The 18,097-nt window shown below is 40.3% G+C and overlaps 2 protein-coding genes across 2 annotated transcripts in view; one reads left to right on the top strand and one right to left on the bottom strand.

The window, feature by feature from the left end:
• The window catches only part of LOC128666002 (transmembrane protein 178B), a 114,333-nt gene that overhangs the window by 28,875 nt on the left and 67,361 nt on the right, over positions 1-18,097 (bottom strand). Inside the window, exon 3 of the mRNA XM_053720345.1 lies at positions 6,954-7,091. Within this exon, the coding sequence (XP_053576320.1) occupies positions 6,954-7,091 (138 nt within the window). The remainder of the gene's footprint in view (positions 1-6,953; positions 7,092-18,097) is intronic.
• Positions 1-18,097, top strand: part of PSMC3 (proteasome 26S subunit, ATPase 3) — a 125,622-nt gene that overhangs the window by 77,280 nt on the left and 30,245 nt on the right. The gene's annotated exons all lie outside the window — the stretch shown is intronic.

Below are 18,097 nucleotides of genomic sequence, written 5' to 3'. Positions count from 1 at the left end.
TTTAGGTCTCATGACTGCAGCATCGGACGCGATCCCCTTTGCTCATTTTCACATGAGACCTCTACAGCTTTGTATGCTGAATCAATGGTGCAGGGATTATACAAAGATATCACAATTAATATCCTTAAATCCCAATGTACGACACTCTCTGACATGGTGGACAGATCACCATCGTTTAGTTCAAGGGGCTTCTTTTGTTCGGCCAACCTGGACTGTGATCACAACAGATGCGAGTCTTTCAGGTTGGGGAGCTGTTTGGGGATCTCTGACAGCACAAGGGGTTTGGAAATCTCAAGAGGCGAGATTACCAATAAATATTTTAGAACTCCGTGCAATTGTCAGAGCTCTTCAGTTTTGGCCTCTGTTAAAGAGAGAACCGTTCATTTGTTTTCAGACAGACAATATCACAACAGTGGCATATGTCAATCATCAGGGTGGGACTCACAGTCCCCAAGCTATGAAAGAAGTATCTCGGATACTTGTTTGGGCGGAATCCAGCTCCTGTCTAATCTCTGTGGTGCATATCCCAGGTGTAGACAATTGGGAGGCGGATTATCTCAGCCGCCAGACTTTACATCCAGGGGAGTGGTCTCTCCATCCAGATGTGTTTTCTCAGATTGTTCAGATGTGGGGTCTTCCAGAGATAGATCTCATGGCCTCTCATCTAAACAAGAAACTTCCCAGATACCTGTCCAGCTCCAGGGATGTTCAGGCGGAAGCAGTGGATGCGCTGACACTTACTTGGTGTTATCATCCTGCTTACATTTTCCCGCCTCTAGTTCTCCTTCCAAGAGTGATCTCCAAAATCATCATGGAACATTCATTTGTGTTGCTGGTGGCTCCAGCATGGTCACACAGGTTTTGGTATGCGGGTCTGGTTCGGATGTCCAGTTGCCCGCCTTGGCCTCTTCCGTTACGGCCAGACCTACTATCTCAAGGTCCGTTTTTCCATCAGGATCTCAAATCATTAAATTTGAAGGTATGGAAATTGAACGCTTAGTACTAAGTCATAGAGGTTTCTCTGACTCAGTGATTAATATTATGTTACAAGCTCGTAAATCTGTCTCTAGAAAGATTTATTATAGAGTTTGGAAGACTTACATTTCATGGTGTTCTTCTCATAAATTCTCCTGGCATTCTTTTAGAATCCCTAGAATTTTACAGTTTCTTCAGGATGGTTTGGATAAGGGTTTGTCTGCAAGTTCCTTGAAAGGACAAATCTCCGCTCTTTCTGTTTTATTTTTATACTTCCTGATATACACTGTTTTGTACAGGCTTTAGTTTTTATTAAGCCTGTTATTAAATCAATTTTTCCTCCTTGGAGTCTTAATTTGGTTCTGAAGGTTTACAGGCTCCTCCATTTGAACCTATGCATTCTTTGGACATTAAACTACTTTCTTGGAAAGTGTTGTTCCTTTTGGCCATCTCTTCTGCTAGAAGAGTTTCTGAGTTATCTGCTCTTTCTTGTGAGTCTCCTTTTCTGATTTTTCATCAGGATAAGGCAGTTTTGTGGACTTCTTTTCAATTTTTAACTAAGGTTGTGAATTCTAACAACATTAGTAGAGAAATTGTTGTCCCTTCCTTGTGTCCTAATCCTAAGAATTTTTTGGAAAGATCCTTACATTCTTTGGATGTGGTAAGAGCTTTGAAATATTATGTGGAAGCTACTAAAGATTTCAGGAAGACTTCCAGTCTATTTGTTTTATTTTCTGGTCCTAGGAAAGGTCAGAAGGCTTCTGCTATTTCCTTGGCTTCTTGGTTGAAACATTTGATTCATCAAGCTTATTTTGGAGTCGGGTCAGGCCCCGCCTCAGAGAATTACAGCTCATTTTACTAGATCAGATTTACTAAATTCTACCATTTTGATGTATTTGCTTCTTCGGAAGCAGTTTTTGGTAGAAAAGTTCTTCAGGCAGCTGTTTCAGTTTGATTCTTCTGCTTTTGATTTAAGGTTTTTTTTCTTTCAAAAATGAAAATAAACTTATTTTTCTGGGTTGTGGATTATTTTTTTCAGCAGAATATGGCTGTTTTTATTTTATTCCCTCCCTCTCTAGTGACTCTTGAGTAGAGATCCACATCTTGGGTATTGCTATCCCAAATGTCACTAGCTCATGGACTTTTGCCAATAACATGAAAGAAAACATAATTTATGTAAGAACTTACTTAATAAATTCATTTCTTTCATATTGGCAAGAGTCTATGAGGCCCACCCTTTTTATGGTGGTTATGATTTTTTTGTATAAAGCACAATTATTTCCAAATTTCCTTTGTTGATGCTTTCTACCACTTTATCACCCCACTGCTTGGCTATTCGTTAAACTGAATTGTGGGTGTGGTGAGGGGTGTATTTATAGGCATTTTGAGGTTTGGGAAACTTTGCCCCTCCTGGTAGGATTGTATATCCCATATGTCACTAGCTCATGGACTCTTGCCAATATGAAAGAAATGAATTTATCAGGTAAGTTCTTACATAAATTATGTTTTATGCTTACCTGATAAATGCATTTCTTTCTTGACACGATAAGTCCACGGCCCGCCCTGTTATTTAGACAGGTTGTTAGTATGTTATAAACTTCAGACACCTCTGCACCTTGTATTTTTCTCTCTCTCCTTTACTTCGGTCGAATGACTGGGGTGGGAGGGAAGGGAGGAGATATTTAAAAGCTTTGCCGCCTCCAGCTGGGCAGGAGAGGTATTCCCAACAGTAATTAGTGATGATCCGTGGACTCATCGTGTCAAGAAAGAAAGAAATTCATCAGGTAAGCATAAATTTTGTTTTTATCTAAATTTATGCATGGGTAAGTTATTTGGGGTTCAGTTATTTTGCTTGATACATATTTTCAGAAGTATTTCAGGGGCATGGTGACATCACAAGAATTCAGCGAAATTAAAAACCCATATCTCAGCCATTTACAGAGACAAGATACCCCTCATTTGAAAGAGATAAATCTACTTTTACAAATTAGGGGTCATGTTCCCCTGGAAGCTGGTGATCTCCTTAAAACTGTGATAATGTGCAGCAGAGCTTAAAGGGACACTGTAACCAAAAATTTTCTTTTGTAATTTAGATTGAGCATGAAATTTTAAGCAACTTTCTAATTTACTCCTATTTTCAATTTTTCTTCGTTCTCTTGCTATCATTATTTGAAAAAGAAGGCATCTAAGCTTTTTTTTGGTTTCAGTACTCTGGACAGCACTTTTTTATTGGTGGATTAATTTATCCACCAATCAGCAAGGACAACCTAGGTTGTTCACCAAAAATGGTCCGGCATCTAAACTTACATTCTTGCATTTCAAATAAAGATACCAAGAGAATAAAGAAAATTTGATAATAGGAGTAAATTAGAAAGTTGCTTAAAATTTCATGCTCAATCTGAATCATGAAAGAAAAATTTTGGTTACAGTGTCCCTTTAAAGTACTGTTTAACCTAAGGGGGAGAGGGGCTCTTATGGAGCCCATATCTAACCCCCCCAGTTTGGGGGGAATTCCCCTCTCTTAATTGAGGGGTCACCCCACACTTTTATTTTTCATATGATCATCATAGTAATCACTTGCCCCAAGTATACACCCATACACTGTTTGGCCAGGACGTGGCCCCTTTAGAGCATCTATCTGTCCCATGAAACACAGCAGTATGAGTCCCAGTTTCAATGTAGGATCTCATACCCCAGACTTGTTTGTGCTAATCACCCAGACTAGGTGATTAGCACAAACATTGCAATCACCTACCTAATGTATTTACTTATGAGGGGCAGTGGCTTCTAAATGTGTCTCTAGTCCCTAAAGACAGCACACGGACAAATGATGACCCTCACATGAAAGAGGAAATTACCAATTTTCAAATGAGGGTTTTTATGCCCCTTCAGGTAGTAGATTATTGCCTTAGAAATAGGAATCATCTGTCTACTTGATGCCTTTTACTGTGCACTGGGCTTTAAACTGGACCCTTGAACCCCAAAATAAGTAGTACAAAGGGACAAATGGAGGTCTCTTAATTGTGGAGAGGACTATATTTCAGAGGGGGTGTCATTCCCAGGTGGCAATCCACTAATAACTGTGGCAACAGTGATCACCTGCCAGAATCATGGGCTTATCTAACAACATCTAGGTGGGTTATCCCCTACTGTTGCCCCCGCCCCGACAATACTAAAACGATAAACTTGAGACCGCTTATTTGAAAGCAGCAATCCTCATTGTGTGTCCATCCATTTGGTAACTAACAATAACATAATTTATGACAATGACACGTATCTCTTAATACTGGTTCTATTTTGGGTGTTTTGGCACTTTTAACCGAAAACGGCTTCAGTTTGCTCAATTGTTCCGTGACGGAATAATTCTGTCATTGGTCATTAAAGGGTTTTGTTACCCTCTCGCCATAATAATTTACAATAAAACCTCACTTTGAAATCCTGGGGTTCTATGATTCAAATAAGGGTATTGATATCATCATAAGTATGTAATATTTGGATAGTCAGATGTTTTAGACTTACTAATTTCCTGCATAAATTGGAAGATGGTGCATAGTGCCAACAATATTGTATTTTATCTTCTGATTTTTACTTGTTAATTTTACTTGAACAGTATAGGTATAAAATAGCTGTAAACCGTGGACATTTTTCGGGATTTGTTTAGATCACACATCTGAATTGCACCTATCAGCTCTTTTTCGTGCTGGATTTATTAGTAGAGAAATGTGCAACACATATATGTGCTGTCTTTTTTTTTTCTCTCAAATCTGTTGTCGGAAGATCCGAATCACACAGTTTATGGTCGTATTTGGGATTTGTTTAGCTAATGTATAACAAATTGCACATGTCTAGTATAAAATCCTATATTTAGGTGTTTTGTGAAAGTGACCTGGTGCTAAATGTGGGTTTGAAGTATTTAGGGAATAATGACTCTACTGTGCCGCTATTCACTATGTACTCCATAGTAAATGACACAATTTTATTTTTCCCTTTTTATATGGTGGCATTTTCCAATATTATGAAATTTTAAACATATAATTGTGGAGGCAGCTCAAAGAAAAAAAAATGTGTGTGTAACAAAACCTGTTGCACAGGGGTGTAAAAATGTCTCAGCAGCAATATAGTTGAAGAGACAGTCTAGACAAAATTAAACTTTCTTGATTCAGATGGGGCATGTAATTTTAAACGACTTTCCAATTTACTTTTATCATCAAATGTTCTTTGTTCTCTTGGTATTCTTTGTTGAAAGCTAAACCTAGGTAGGCTCTTAAACTGATTTCTAAGCCGTTGAACTGCATTTTGAGTTTTTCACAGTTAGTGTTAGTTCATGTGTGTCAAATGGTTACATAGTGCTCATTACTGTGGAGTTATTTTATGAGTCTGCACCCTTTTGGCTAAAATACATGTCTGTCAAAAGAACTGAGATAAGGGGGAATTCTGCGGATGCTTAGATACAAGGTAATCACAGAAGTGAAAAGCGTACTATTATAACTTGGTTATACAAAACTGGGTAATAGGTAATAAAGGGATTAGCTATCTTTTTTTTTTTTATCTGGAGTAGACTGTCCCTTTAAAGGGACATTCAAATGCAAAAATGGCATGCTCTAATTTGGTATAGCCTATACATTTTGTATTCCTGTCTTTAGTTTACTATTGAAAAATGGTTAATTGCACAATCAAAGTGCCAATAATTACCCGCAATTACGGCAGCTGCCAAACAAAAAAAATGGCCTGGAATTGGCAGCTATCTGTAGTTTCTGCTCCTTATTGCCTGGCCATTAGTTTCTTGCATGGGAGCTGCAGTGCTTGTGGTTCCTGAATGGGGCTTTACCTTTGTGTTTAATCCATTTGTATAGAAAGTAAGACATAGGGGTACATTTATTAAGCTATGTGGAGCAGGTTCGTTAACCATTTGTTCCAGTGTTTTAACTTTATGCTCTTGATAAAGGCTTCTTTTAGCTGGAACAAGTTGAGCTGTATTTGAAATAAAACCTGAAGCTGCACCTGAAGACACCTTTGTGATGATTTTAATTAAAGGCTGATTTTAACTGCAATCTCGGGAGTATAACCATTTTGTGCACCTACGACATTGTCTGAAATCTGCTACACTATTGTGAGCTCTTTTATTTTGGAGGTGAAAGCAACAAGGTTGACTCAGAGGATGTGGGCAGCTTGGTTCCCAGGAGGTGACACAGCACCGCCACTTTCAACACTTTCTGCTTCTTTACACGGTTTGGGAGAACCTGAAGGGAAGTGCTAACATTGCTACATACTTTTTCTTTTCTAATTCGCACAAACAAGCCTGCTGCCACATACTTTTTCTCTCCTCCACCTCAGAAGTGGCGAGATCAATCACCCGACACTCACTTGTTCCAGGTGATCGACATACCCTGCTTTAGCGCACTGGTTTTCAAACCTGTCCTCGGCCTCCCCAACAGGCCAGGTTTTCAGGATTACCTTGGGTGAGAGCAGGTAACCTGTGCTGTAGTCTTGATATCCTCAAAATGTGGCCTGAGGACAGGTTTGAAAAGCAGTGCTCTAGCGTAATTGGTTGCGGCGGAGCAGCGGGCGGCAATGCACAATAAATTTCCCCGTGCGATGCACCATTTTGCAAGTGGACAAGTTCACTACTTGCAAACCTGCCCAACTGCAAGGATGGTAAAATTTACCCCATAGTATTGCAAAAATGACATTCTGTTATGAACTAGAGCACATTGTTTGCATTAGTATGTCCCTTTAAAGAATGTGGTGTTAGGAAAATAGAAACTCTCAATATATAATAATCTACATAATATATTTCCATAATAATGTGATTGCAGGAAGTGTGTCAGTAGACTGCAATAGACAAAGTGCAGCAATTTAACCCCCTCCCTTGTCTGAAAGCCTCTATAAATCCATGAACTCTTTGTTGGAAGGGTATTCAATGGCTGATAATTAGTCTCTACCAGCTGACCCAAAGCAAAAACTGAGACGTTTCTTACCTCCCATGAGAAAAAGCAGGCCAGCCACATACTGCATTAGATCATGTTGTTTACAGCATCCCAGCACTCCGATCAGCCACCCAAAAAGGATGATTGATACAGCCATCCCGATAAAGCCAGCAGTCATACGACGGAGATCTGGAGATTATGAAAATGCAGCAAGTCAAAAAAATACAAAGTACAATGATGTAAGATAGTTAAAGGACCACTTAATGCAGTAAAATTGCATAATTAACAAGTACATAATAAAAAGACAATGCAATAACACTTACTCTGAATTTCAAATAAGCAATAGATTTTGTTCTGACAAATTTATTTTTTCTCCCATTTCCCCACCCCTTCTATCATGTGACAGATATCAGCCAATCAAAGACTAGTATAGTGATAATGGAAGTAAATTGTAAAGTGTCTTAAAACTTCATGCTCTATCTGAAACATAAAAGTTTATTTTGTGTCTCTTTAACTGGCAAGGCAAATTTAGATTATTTTATCAAGACATATCTAATTTGTATTTAAAGGGACATAAAGAAACATTCAAATGCTTAAAGCATGAGTGCATTTATTTATTGCACTATTCCTTGCACAGAATTAACAAAGCAGTTGAACACAAACTTAAAACAAGCTCTAATTCAGCAATGTACTTCTGCTCCAGCGCTGAACACAGTTGATGATTGTTTCTTTGTACATATACTGTCCTTGATTGGCTCACTGGCAGTGTTCAGTGATAACTTTAACTATGTGTTTAACCCTTTTGTGGGAGCATTTCATTATTGCACCTTGACATGAAGATACCTGTTTATCTGTAAGATTGATCAATAAAGAGGGTTTGTATTCATTTGTTTTGCTCTGGATGTCTTTATCTATTATAGCTAGTATAGTGTGTGCGCAGCACAGATTCATATTCAGGGCTCTGTAAAAAATCTCCAGTGCATTTTAAAAAGGATAAAAAAGCTACATTCACATATGTACAGGTGCATTTTAATTTTAAACAAAAGCATTTTTGCAATATAATTCCATTTCAGTGGCATATGTACATATGCTTGAGGGACCACGTACCAATATTCAAACACCACAACTTGGCTTGTATGACACAAATTAAGTCTTCAGAGGCACAATACACAGCACTACCCGCTCTCTAAGCAGACATGGTGTTTGTATCTTAATGGTCTAGTCAGCATATGTGCGTATGCCTCTGAAATAGTGGTAAATTTTATTTAAAGTATTTTTGCTAATAGATGTATATTGCAAAAAATGCTTCTATTAAAAATTAAAATGCACATTTCAATTGTGACTTTTGTATACCTTTAAAAGGACATTAAAGTAAATAGAAGTATAAGCACTGTACTGCATAAGATCTACATGCTGAACAAATGTCTTATAAGTAGGCATGGGCAAAATGTCACAATTTGTTATACATTCGCTAAACAAATGCAGAATATGGCCGCAAGCAGCAGGATTTGGCTATTTTCTGCGCTGGATATATTAGTGTGTAAGTGCAACACACAGAAGTCTGGATTTGCACAGATCTTTGTGTGATGCACTGTGACTGATCTAGCACCGAAAATAGCTGAATGCTGCTACCTGTGGCCATATACCTACTTATATGCAATTAAAACTCATTTTATCTGCAGTATTTGCATAGGTTTGTACTACAGGGACACAACCTCTTGACTCATATGATGAATATAACTCTACAGTGATGGCAACAGTGCAGACATTGTATTCACTTTTGCAAGCACAGCTGCCTTAGAGTGCTAAAGAAACATGCACCTTAGCATATCTAGATATGCTGTTCAACAAAAGATAAAGTAAATAACATAATAGTAGTAGAAATGTGAAGTTTTCCATCTAAAGGGGAGGAGAGTCCACTACTTTATTCATCACTTGTGGGAAATAAGAACCTGGCCACCAGGAGGAGGCAAAGACAGTTATTTTGCGAAACCATCCAGACTCATATCAACAGCTCCTTAAGCAATCAGTGTTGCCGAGTTTCGCTGCCTGCTTTTATTCTCTCAAGTCCATGTCAGGAGCGACGCTACTAACCTGTCACACTTGAAGGGCCGTGTTCCTGGTACACGGCGTTGATTCTGGTAAGATCGTTTCATTATCTATATATGTGATAATGCAAGAAGACAGGGTCACAGTGTGACTCCTTTTATCTGTATAGAATCTAGGATAATACCCTTGGAAGGGGGTTATGGAACAGGGGGGATTTTAATATACATAATAATGTTTGTGTTTTTTTGCTGCACTTGTGTGAGATGAGGCTCTGTCAGTGTGGAACAGTTAGAGAGAGATTGAGGTGAGCTTTTTTGGTGCGTCTCTCGCTCAGTGCAGGGGCGGTCCTGGATGGCACTCCATGTGAATGGGTGTGGCCTCAGTAACTTCCTCTTTCTCATCCTGTGTTCGGAGGAGACGAAAGATGTTTCTTGTAGCCCGGGTCATAGGAGGTGTTGAGTGCCCCGGCCATTGGAATATAAAGGTGCCATTTAATCAATAATCAAGTCCGTAATAAAGGCGCAAGCTATGGAGGACTCTGATATGTTGGAAGATACTCTTTTATCTAAACCTACTAACTGTGTATACTGTGAGGAGGTTCCGGTGGAACCGCCGTTACTGCTCTGTTCCACATGTTATGGCAATATTACTACTTCAAAAAAGTATTTAGTACGACTGAGCCGTCCACCGCGAGGTGCGTTCCCTACAAGCATCTCAGATTACACAAGCAGTTAGGGCACTACTAATCCTCTCGCGGGAGGGGCCCTTTGGTCTCCAGACTTCGCCGATCAGTTGCAGATGGCGGTTTCTGCGGCCATAAATGCGATGCCTCGTCCTACTAAGCGCAAGCGGAAGGTACAGCACTGCTATCCGTCTCAGGGGTCTTCGACTCCGCTGGATATCTCGGACAGATTATCCGCTGAGGAGGACAAATCTGACTTATCCGAGGATGTCGCTTCTGGGTTGGAATCGGCTACTTCTAGTCCTCCATCCGCGGAGGAACCAGATTTCAAATTTAAGATGGAGCATTTGCGTTTCCTGCTGAAGGAAGTGCTTGCTACGCTGGAGGTTCCAGAACCAAAACTCCCGGAGGAACCTTTAATCCCTAAACTGGATAGGGTTTACGAGGACAGAGTAGTGCCTCAGGCCTTCCCAGTTCCTATCAAAAATTGTCTTCTTTTAAGAAGCTTTTCCCTGTTCCGGACATGCAGCTTGATCTGTGGGGAACCGTCCCTAAGGTGGATGGTGCTATCTCCACGCTCGCTAGGAGAACGACCATTCCGCTTGAGGATAGCACCTCTTTTAAGGAACCCATGGATAAAAAGATGGAGTCTATGTTGCGGAAGATGTTCCAACTGATGGGGTTTGTTTTCCAACCGGCAGCAGTCGCTGCAGTGGCTGGTGCGGCTACCTATTGGTGTGACACACTATCAGCAATGGTCGAGGTGGAGACCCCCCTCAATGAGATTTTGGATTGAATTAAAGCCTTAAGGGTAGCGCATTCTTTAATTTGTGATGCTAACATGCAGATTATTCGCCTGAATGCTAAGACGTCAGGGTTTTCTGTTTTAGCTCGCAGGGCTCTGTGGCTAAAATCATGGTCTGCTGACCCTACCATTCAAGGGGAAGGTTTTATTTGGCCCGAGCCTGGATTCTATTATATTTACGGTCACGGGTGGCAAAGGTGCCTTCTTACCTCAGGATAAGAAAGCCAAACCTAAGGGATCTACTTTTCGTCCCTTCCGTGTGGACAAGCCTCAGCGCCAACAACCTTCTGCAAAATCCGAGCAGTCCAAGGGATCTTGAAAGCTAGCAGACTCTTGGAATAAGTCCAAGCCCAACAAGAAGCCTGCCGAGTCAAAGTCGGCATGAAGAGGCAGCCCCGGACCCGTCCTTGGACCAGGTAGGGGACAGATAATCTTTTTTTGCGGAGGCCTGGAGGGAAGACATTACAGACCCTTGGGTCCTGGAGGTTGTTGCCCAGGGATACAGGATAGGTTTCAAATTGTGTCCGTCCAGAGGCAGGTTCCTCCTGTGAAATATCTCTTCAAGACCAGAAAAGAGAGATGCCTTCCTGGGGTGTGTGAAGGATCTCTCATCTCTCGGAGTAATCATCCCAGTCCCTCCGGCAGAGAGAGGTCTGGGGTATTATTCAAACCTTTTCGTGGTCCCAAAGAAGGAGGGCATGTTTTGTCCAATACTGGACTTAAAGGCTCTAAACAGGTTTATGTCAGTTCCATCGTTCAAGATGGAGACGATCAGGTCAATTTTGCCCCTGGTTCAAGAGGGACAATTCATGACGACCATAGACCTAATGGATGCTTACCTTTATGTTCCAGTTCACAAGGAGCACTTCAAGTTTCTATGGTTGGCCTTCCTGGACCAGTACTTCCAGTTTATGGCCCTTCCATTTGGTCTGGCGACAGCGCCAAGAGTCTTTACAAAGGTTCTGGGAGCTCTTCTTGCAGTAGCGAGAGCCATTGGGATTGCAGTGGCTCCGTATCTGGACGATATCCTGGTCCAGGCTCCATCCTACAGTCTGGCGGAGGATCATTTGAGAACTCTCCTCCTACTTCGGTCCCATGGGTGGAAGGTAAATGAAGGAAAGAGTTCATTGATCGCCAGCAACAGGGTGGAGTTCCTGGGTACGATACTAGATTCTTCTGCAATGAAGCTATTTCTGACAGACCAGAGACATTGCAAGCTTGCATCCAACTGTCTAGCCCTGCAGACATCCTCCAGGGTATCTGTGGCCAAGTTTATGGAGGTAATCGGGCTCATGGTATCCAGTATAGATGTCATCCCCTTCGCCAGGTTCCATCTCAGACCTCTTCAGCTGTGCATGTTGAGACAATGGAATGGCTATCATTCAGATTTGTCCCAACAGATATCTCTGGACAGACCGGTGAGGGAGTCCCTGTCTTGGTGGACCCGACCGGGCCAGTTGTCTCAGGGGGCTTCCTTCCTAAGACCATCCTGGGAGATTGTAACCACGGATGCGAGTCTATAAGGATGGGGAACCGTTTGGGGTGCCAGAAAGGCACAAGGCAGATGGACTTGAGAGGAATCGAGTCTACCTATAAATATTCTGGAACTTCGAGCGATATTCAACGTTCTGAAGGCTGGGCCCACTCTGGGGTCGTCCCAATTCTTCAGATTCCAATCGGACAACATCACCTCGGTGGCTCACATAAACCACCAGGGGGGGACGAGAAGCTCCCTAGCAATGAGGGAAGTAGCTTGGATTCTGGAATGGGCAGAGACTCACAATTGTTCGCTCTCAGCTATCCACATTCCGGTTGTGGACAACTGGAAGCGGATTTTCTGAGCAGACAGACGTTACATCTCGACCCAGAGATGTTTGCGGAGATCTGCAGCAGATGGGGAACGCCGTAAATAGATCTCATGGCATCCAAACTCAATTGCAAGATACCCAGATAAGTCGCGATCCAGGGATCCCCAGGCGGAACTAATAGATGCCTTGGCGCTACCCTGGGACTTTAACGTAATCTACATATTTCCACCTTTGCCTCTTCTACCTTGAGTAGTGGCCTGCATCAAGCAGAAGCAAGCTTCGGCTATTCTGATTGCTCCATTGTGGCCGCGGAGGACGTGGTTTCAGATTTAGTTGTGATGTCGTCATATCCGCTGTGGAAGTTACCTTGTTGCAAGGATCTGCTAGTTCAAGGTCCTTTTCTACATCAAAATCTCGATTCTCTGAGGCTGACTGCGTGGAGATTGAACACCTAGTCTTAGCCGAAAGAGGTTTTTCGGAGGGAGTGATCGACACTCTCGTCCAGGCCAGGAAGCCGGTCACTAGACTCATCTACCACAAGGTGTGGAGGACCTACTTGTCCTGGTGTGAGGAACGAGGATACCCATGGCACAAGGTCAAGGTATTCAGGATTTTGGCCTTTCTCCAGGATGGTCTGAATAAGGGTCTTGCCGCCAGTTCCCTAAGGAGACAGATCTCGGCTTTATCGGTACTGTTGCATAAGAAGCTTGCAGAGCTTCCTGACATTCAGTCCATTGTTCAGGCTCTGGTTAGGATTAGACGGGTCTTCAGGAATCCGGCTCCTGCCTGGAGCTTAAACTTGGTGCTTAAGGTTTTGCAGAGGGCTCTGTTTGAGCCTATGCATGCCCTGGACATTAAGATTCTCTCATGAAAGGTCCTGTTATTGGCTATTGCATCGGCACGCAGAGTCTCTGAGTTGGCGGCCTTACAATTTGAGCCTTCTTACTTTTTCATGCTGACAAAGCTGTTCTGCGAACCGGTTTGAGATTTCTTCCTAAGGTAGTGTTGAGTCGTAACATTAACCAGGAAATAGTGGTTCCTTCCTTGTGTCCTAACACTTCCTCTTCGAAGGAGAGGTTACTTCATAATCTGGATGTGTTTCGGGCCTTGAAGTTTTATTTTCAAGCCACAAAGGAGTTCAGACAGACGTCGTCTTTATTCGTTGTGTACTCTGGAAGGTACAGGGGACAGAGGGCCTCTGCAACTTCTCTATCTTTTTGGTTGAGGAGTATGATCCGTATGGCTTATGAGACAGCGGGACACAAGCCTCCTCAGAGGATTACAGCTTACTCAACTAGAATTGTGGCCTCTTCTTGGGCCTTTAAGAATGAGGCTTCTATGGAGCAGATTTATAAGGCGGCCACTTGGTCTTCCTTACATACTTTTGCAAAATTTTACAAATTTGAGGTTTTTGCTTGAAGGGAAGCAGCTTTTGGGAGAAAGGTTCTGCAGGCTGTGGTGCCCTCAGTAAAGGGTCTGCCTTCTTTACCCTCCCGTTTTCTTCATTTAGTGTCCTCTAGAGCTTGGGTATTTGTTCCCACAAGTGATGAATGAAGCAGTGGACTCTCCTACCCTTTAGATGGAAAACATAAATTATGCTTACCTGATAATTTTATTTCCATCGTGGGGAGGAGAGTCCACTGCACCCGCCCGTTCTCTGGTGGGCGGACCTAAAAAAAAATTTTTTCTTCTTCTGACACCATTTATACCCTGATATTTCTCCTACTGTTGCTTGTGCCCTCAGCAGAATGACTGGGGGATGAGGGGAGTGGGGGAGGTATGTAAGCCTTTAGCTGGGGTGTCTTTGCCTCCTCCTGGTGGCCAGGTTCTTATTTCCCACAAGTGATGAATGAAGCAGTGAACTCTCCTCCCCACGATGGAAATGAAATTATCAGATAAGCATAATTTGGTTTTTTTTTGTTTGTTTTTTCCCTTTGCTCTGATTCCTGACAAATTTTGACTTTACTGTTTTTCATTTAATCTCTAAATGTACTCCCCTATAAATTGTTAAATGTCCCTTAAAAGGGATATGAAACCCACATTGTTCTTTAATTATTCAGATAGAGCATGCAATTTTAAGCAACATTCTAATTTACTCCTATTACCAATTTTCTTAATTCTCTTGGTATCTTTATTTAAAAAAAAAAAAAAAAGCAGGAATTTAAACTTAGGAGCCAGCCCATTTTCGGTTCAGCACCCTGGATAACGCTTGCTGATTGGTGGCTACATTTAGCCAATCATGAAAGAAATATATTGGGTTGCATATACCTTTAAAGACTATTAGTGAGATTTGTGCCTTTCTGCTTCAGATTGCAGCCAAATAATTTCTATATTGTTAGTTATGTTAAAGTTAAATGTATTTCTAAGACACAATGTATCCCTCAAAAATCTATATTATGCCGCTGTATGTTATTACACTAAACTGATGTGCATTGCAATATTCACTGCCACTAAAATACTGAATTTCAGAAATGAAAGGAGGATTACTAAAATCAATATATTAATATATATATATATTCCTGCAAAATTCAATTTATTGATTCTATTATCTCAGTATGTCAGACAGTATTCAATGATAGTGATCATCACATAGGCTTCGATGTAATAAAACACTTGAAAAGTGTAACTCAATGTGATATATTCACAGTGACCGATTTATAAGATATTAATGCAATGAACAGTCTAGTTATAGGACAGGAATATTTATTGGGAGAATTATATAAAATGAAAGCAGATCATTTTATATATTAAAAGGGCCTTCCGGTCAAAATTCAAATGTGCAATGATGAACTACATCTATGAATAGAAACATATTTACAATAGTAAAAGTTATCACGGTTTTAGTGTCAGTTTTTTCTCTACACGTGCATGTGAAGCATACCTAGATATTCTCAGTACACCAGGATTTTAAAGGGATAGAAAGGTCAATTAGCCATTAGCAAAACTGCTTCTAGAAAAGGTTATTAATGTTTTTCAGTGGCATACACGCATATGCTTTGAGGGCCTGTGCACCAGTATGTAAGCTCAGAGAACTGATCGAGTGCATTGTGGCTGTGAAGACTTAAATTGTGTCTTACAAGCCACTGCTCATGTTGTTTGAATATTGGTGCACGGCCCTCGTAGCATATGTGCGTATGCTGTTGAAAAATAGTAATCATTTCTTTCATGTAAGTGGCAAGAGTCCATGAGCTAGTGACGTAAGCGATATACATTCCTACCAGGAGGGGGCAAAGTTTCCCAAACCTCAAAATGCCTATAAATACACCTCCCACCTCACTCATACCTTAGTTTTACAAACTTTGCCTTTGTTGGAAGATGGTGAAGCAAGTTGTGCTTGATTTCTTATATGAAAGGCGCTTCTAAGCATTTTGAAGCCCAATTCCTCAAAAAGTACAGTGTTTGTCTGAAGGATGTGAAGGGAGTATTTGCCTAATGATGCCATGTTTTTGCCTATGGGAAATCTATTCTTAGGCTCTCTGTAAATTTGGTCTTGGGAATTCATCTGCCACCTCCCTTTACAGATCGACATTATACTCCTCTACCATTACCTCTGCTGATATGTTTCAGTACTGGTTTGGCTGTCTGCTATATGTGGATGGGTAAGTATATATAATTTTTTAAGACACTCTCAGCTATGTTTGGCACTTTATATTTTAAAGTTTTAATATATATTGCATATATTTGCCATGAGTCAGGTCTATGTTTATTTCCCTTTGCAAACCATTCAATCAGGAAACTCAAAAGGAGCACCAGCCGGGAGCCTCTTTTTCACAAAGTAAGAACAAGCCTGTCACACAGACCATTTTGTTGCAAAAGCAATGACAATGAAGTCAGCATTAGAAGCACAAGCTGACGCGTTTCGGCTGTTGCCGTAGTCGTAGCTGCTGGCTTCTAATCCTGAGACTCAGCCTTTTAAAATAAACATGCTGCTTCTGATTGGTTGTCAGTTGATTACATGATTAATAACATATTCTGCAATTAACTATTGCTAGCACTCTAATCTGCCTGCCTGCAACAGTGATCTACTTAACCAAGGATGAAAGTCACTTATGTAATTAAATGAATACACTTTTGTTGATAAAGTGTCTAAATACATTCATCTTGAACATTCATAAGATGCAGTATAAATGCATTCTGTTACCTCTTTACTTCAAATCTCTTACCAAGTTAACGCTGTACTGTATTTAAATATTGCGCCCCCTAACTAAACAAAAACTATTTGGTGTTAATATTACACCTAGGGTAATAACGAGTATACTTCCAAACTCTATATGTACCAACTTATGAACCTTATGTTGGAATTCATTGATTAATAGAAGGTTATACTGAATGTAGATTAAGAGTACTTATGTTGTCTTATCTTAGATTGTAGTATGAAGTGTGATGTTATAAATTTTATTTACATTTGGACAAATTTATAAATCCTATGCCTAATATCTTAATGCTTCAGCATGAAGTATATTATACCGTTATTATAAGGGACCCATTAGTTCAAGATTTGTGTTGACCAAAACCCCAAATTATTGGAGATATACATTAATACCAGTGCATTGTCAAACTGTCAGAAGGAGGATAACTGGATTTATTCAGTATGAAGTGGATTGAATCAAGTGAAATTAAATTAAATTAAGTTTGTGGGGACCTGTCATTTGATAGTGTATTTATTAGAAGAGACCCATGCATGGGGGAAATTTCACAGCACAGGGTTACAGAGTTGAAATTATCTTTGGCACTATATAGGAACTTAATTATTGATATTATTAAAGTGCAAACTCTCACTGGACAAATATCAAATAGTTCATTGCCAAAAATTTATCAGATCATAATCTAAATCACGACCCGAGAGATAAGGTCCCGGATTAGGGAACACCTCTCAACCATTAAGAAGGGAACAGCAAGTACCCCACTTGTGCAACATTTTGCGCAAAGACATAATAAAAGCTCCAATTCATTCAGTTGGACATGTATTGAAAAGATTACACTTCCAGAAAGAGGAAGTGATCGTGAGGCTCTCCTGGGTAAAAGAGAAGTTTTCTGGATATTTAAGTTGAAAACCAGATACCCAGGAGGGCTAAACTCAGATTATGATCTGATAAATTTTTGGCAATGAACTATTTGATATTTGTCCAGTGAGAGTTTGCACTTTAATAATATCAATAATTAAGTTCCTATATAGTGCCAAAGATAATTTCAACTCTGTAACCCTGTGCTGTGAAATTTCCCCCATGCATGGGTCTCTTCTAATAAATACACTATCAAATGACAGGTCCCCACAAACTTAATTTAATTTAATTTCACTTGATTCAATCCACTTCATACTGAATAAATCCAGTTATCCTCCTTCTGACAGTTTGACAATGCACTGGTATTAATGTATATCTCCAATAATTTGGGGTTTTGGTCAACACAAATCTTGAACTAATGGGTCCCTTATAATAACGGTATAATATACTTCATGCTGAAGCCTTAAGATATTAGGCATAGGATTTATAAATTTGTCCAAATGTAAATAAAATTTATAACATCACACTTCATACTACAATCTAAGATAAGACAACATAAGTACTCTTAATCTACATTCAGTATAACCTTCTATTAATCAATGAATTCCAACATAAGGTTCATAAGTTGGTACATATAGAGTTTGGAAGTATACTCGTTATTACCCTAGGTGTAATATTAACACCAAATAGTTTTTGTTTAGTTAGGGGGCGCAATATTTAAATACAGTACAGCGTTAACTTGGTAAGAGATTTGAAGTAAAGAGGTAACAGAATGCATTTATACTGCATCTTATGAATGTTCAAGATGAATGTATTTAGACACTTTATCAACAAAAGTGTATTCATTT

This window comes from Bombina bombina, chromosome 7 (assembly GCF_027579735.1).
Source record: "Bombina bombina isolate aBomBom1 chromosome 7, aBomBom1.pri, whole genome shotgun sequence".
In the NCBI taxonomy this organism is placed as follows: domain Eukaryota; kingdom Metazoa; phylum Chordata; class Amphibia; order Anura; family Bombinatoridae; genus Bombina; species Bombina bombina.
Note: the sequence above shows the minus strand (reverse complement) of the source record. Positions and strands in the feature narration are given on the sequence as shown.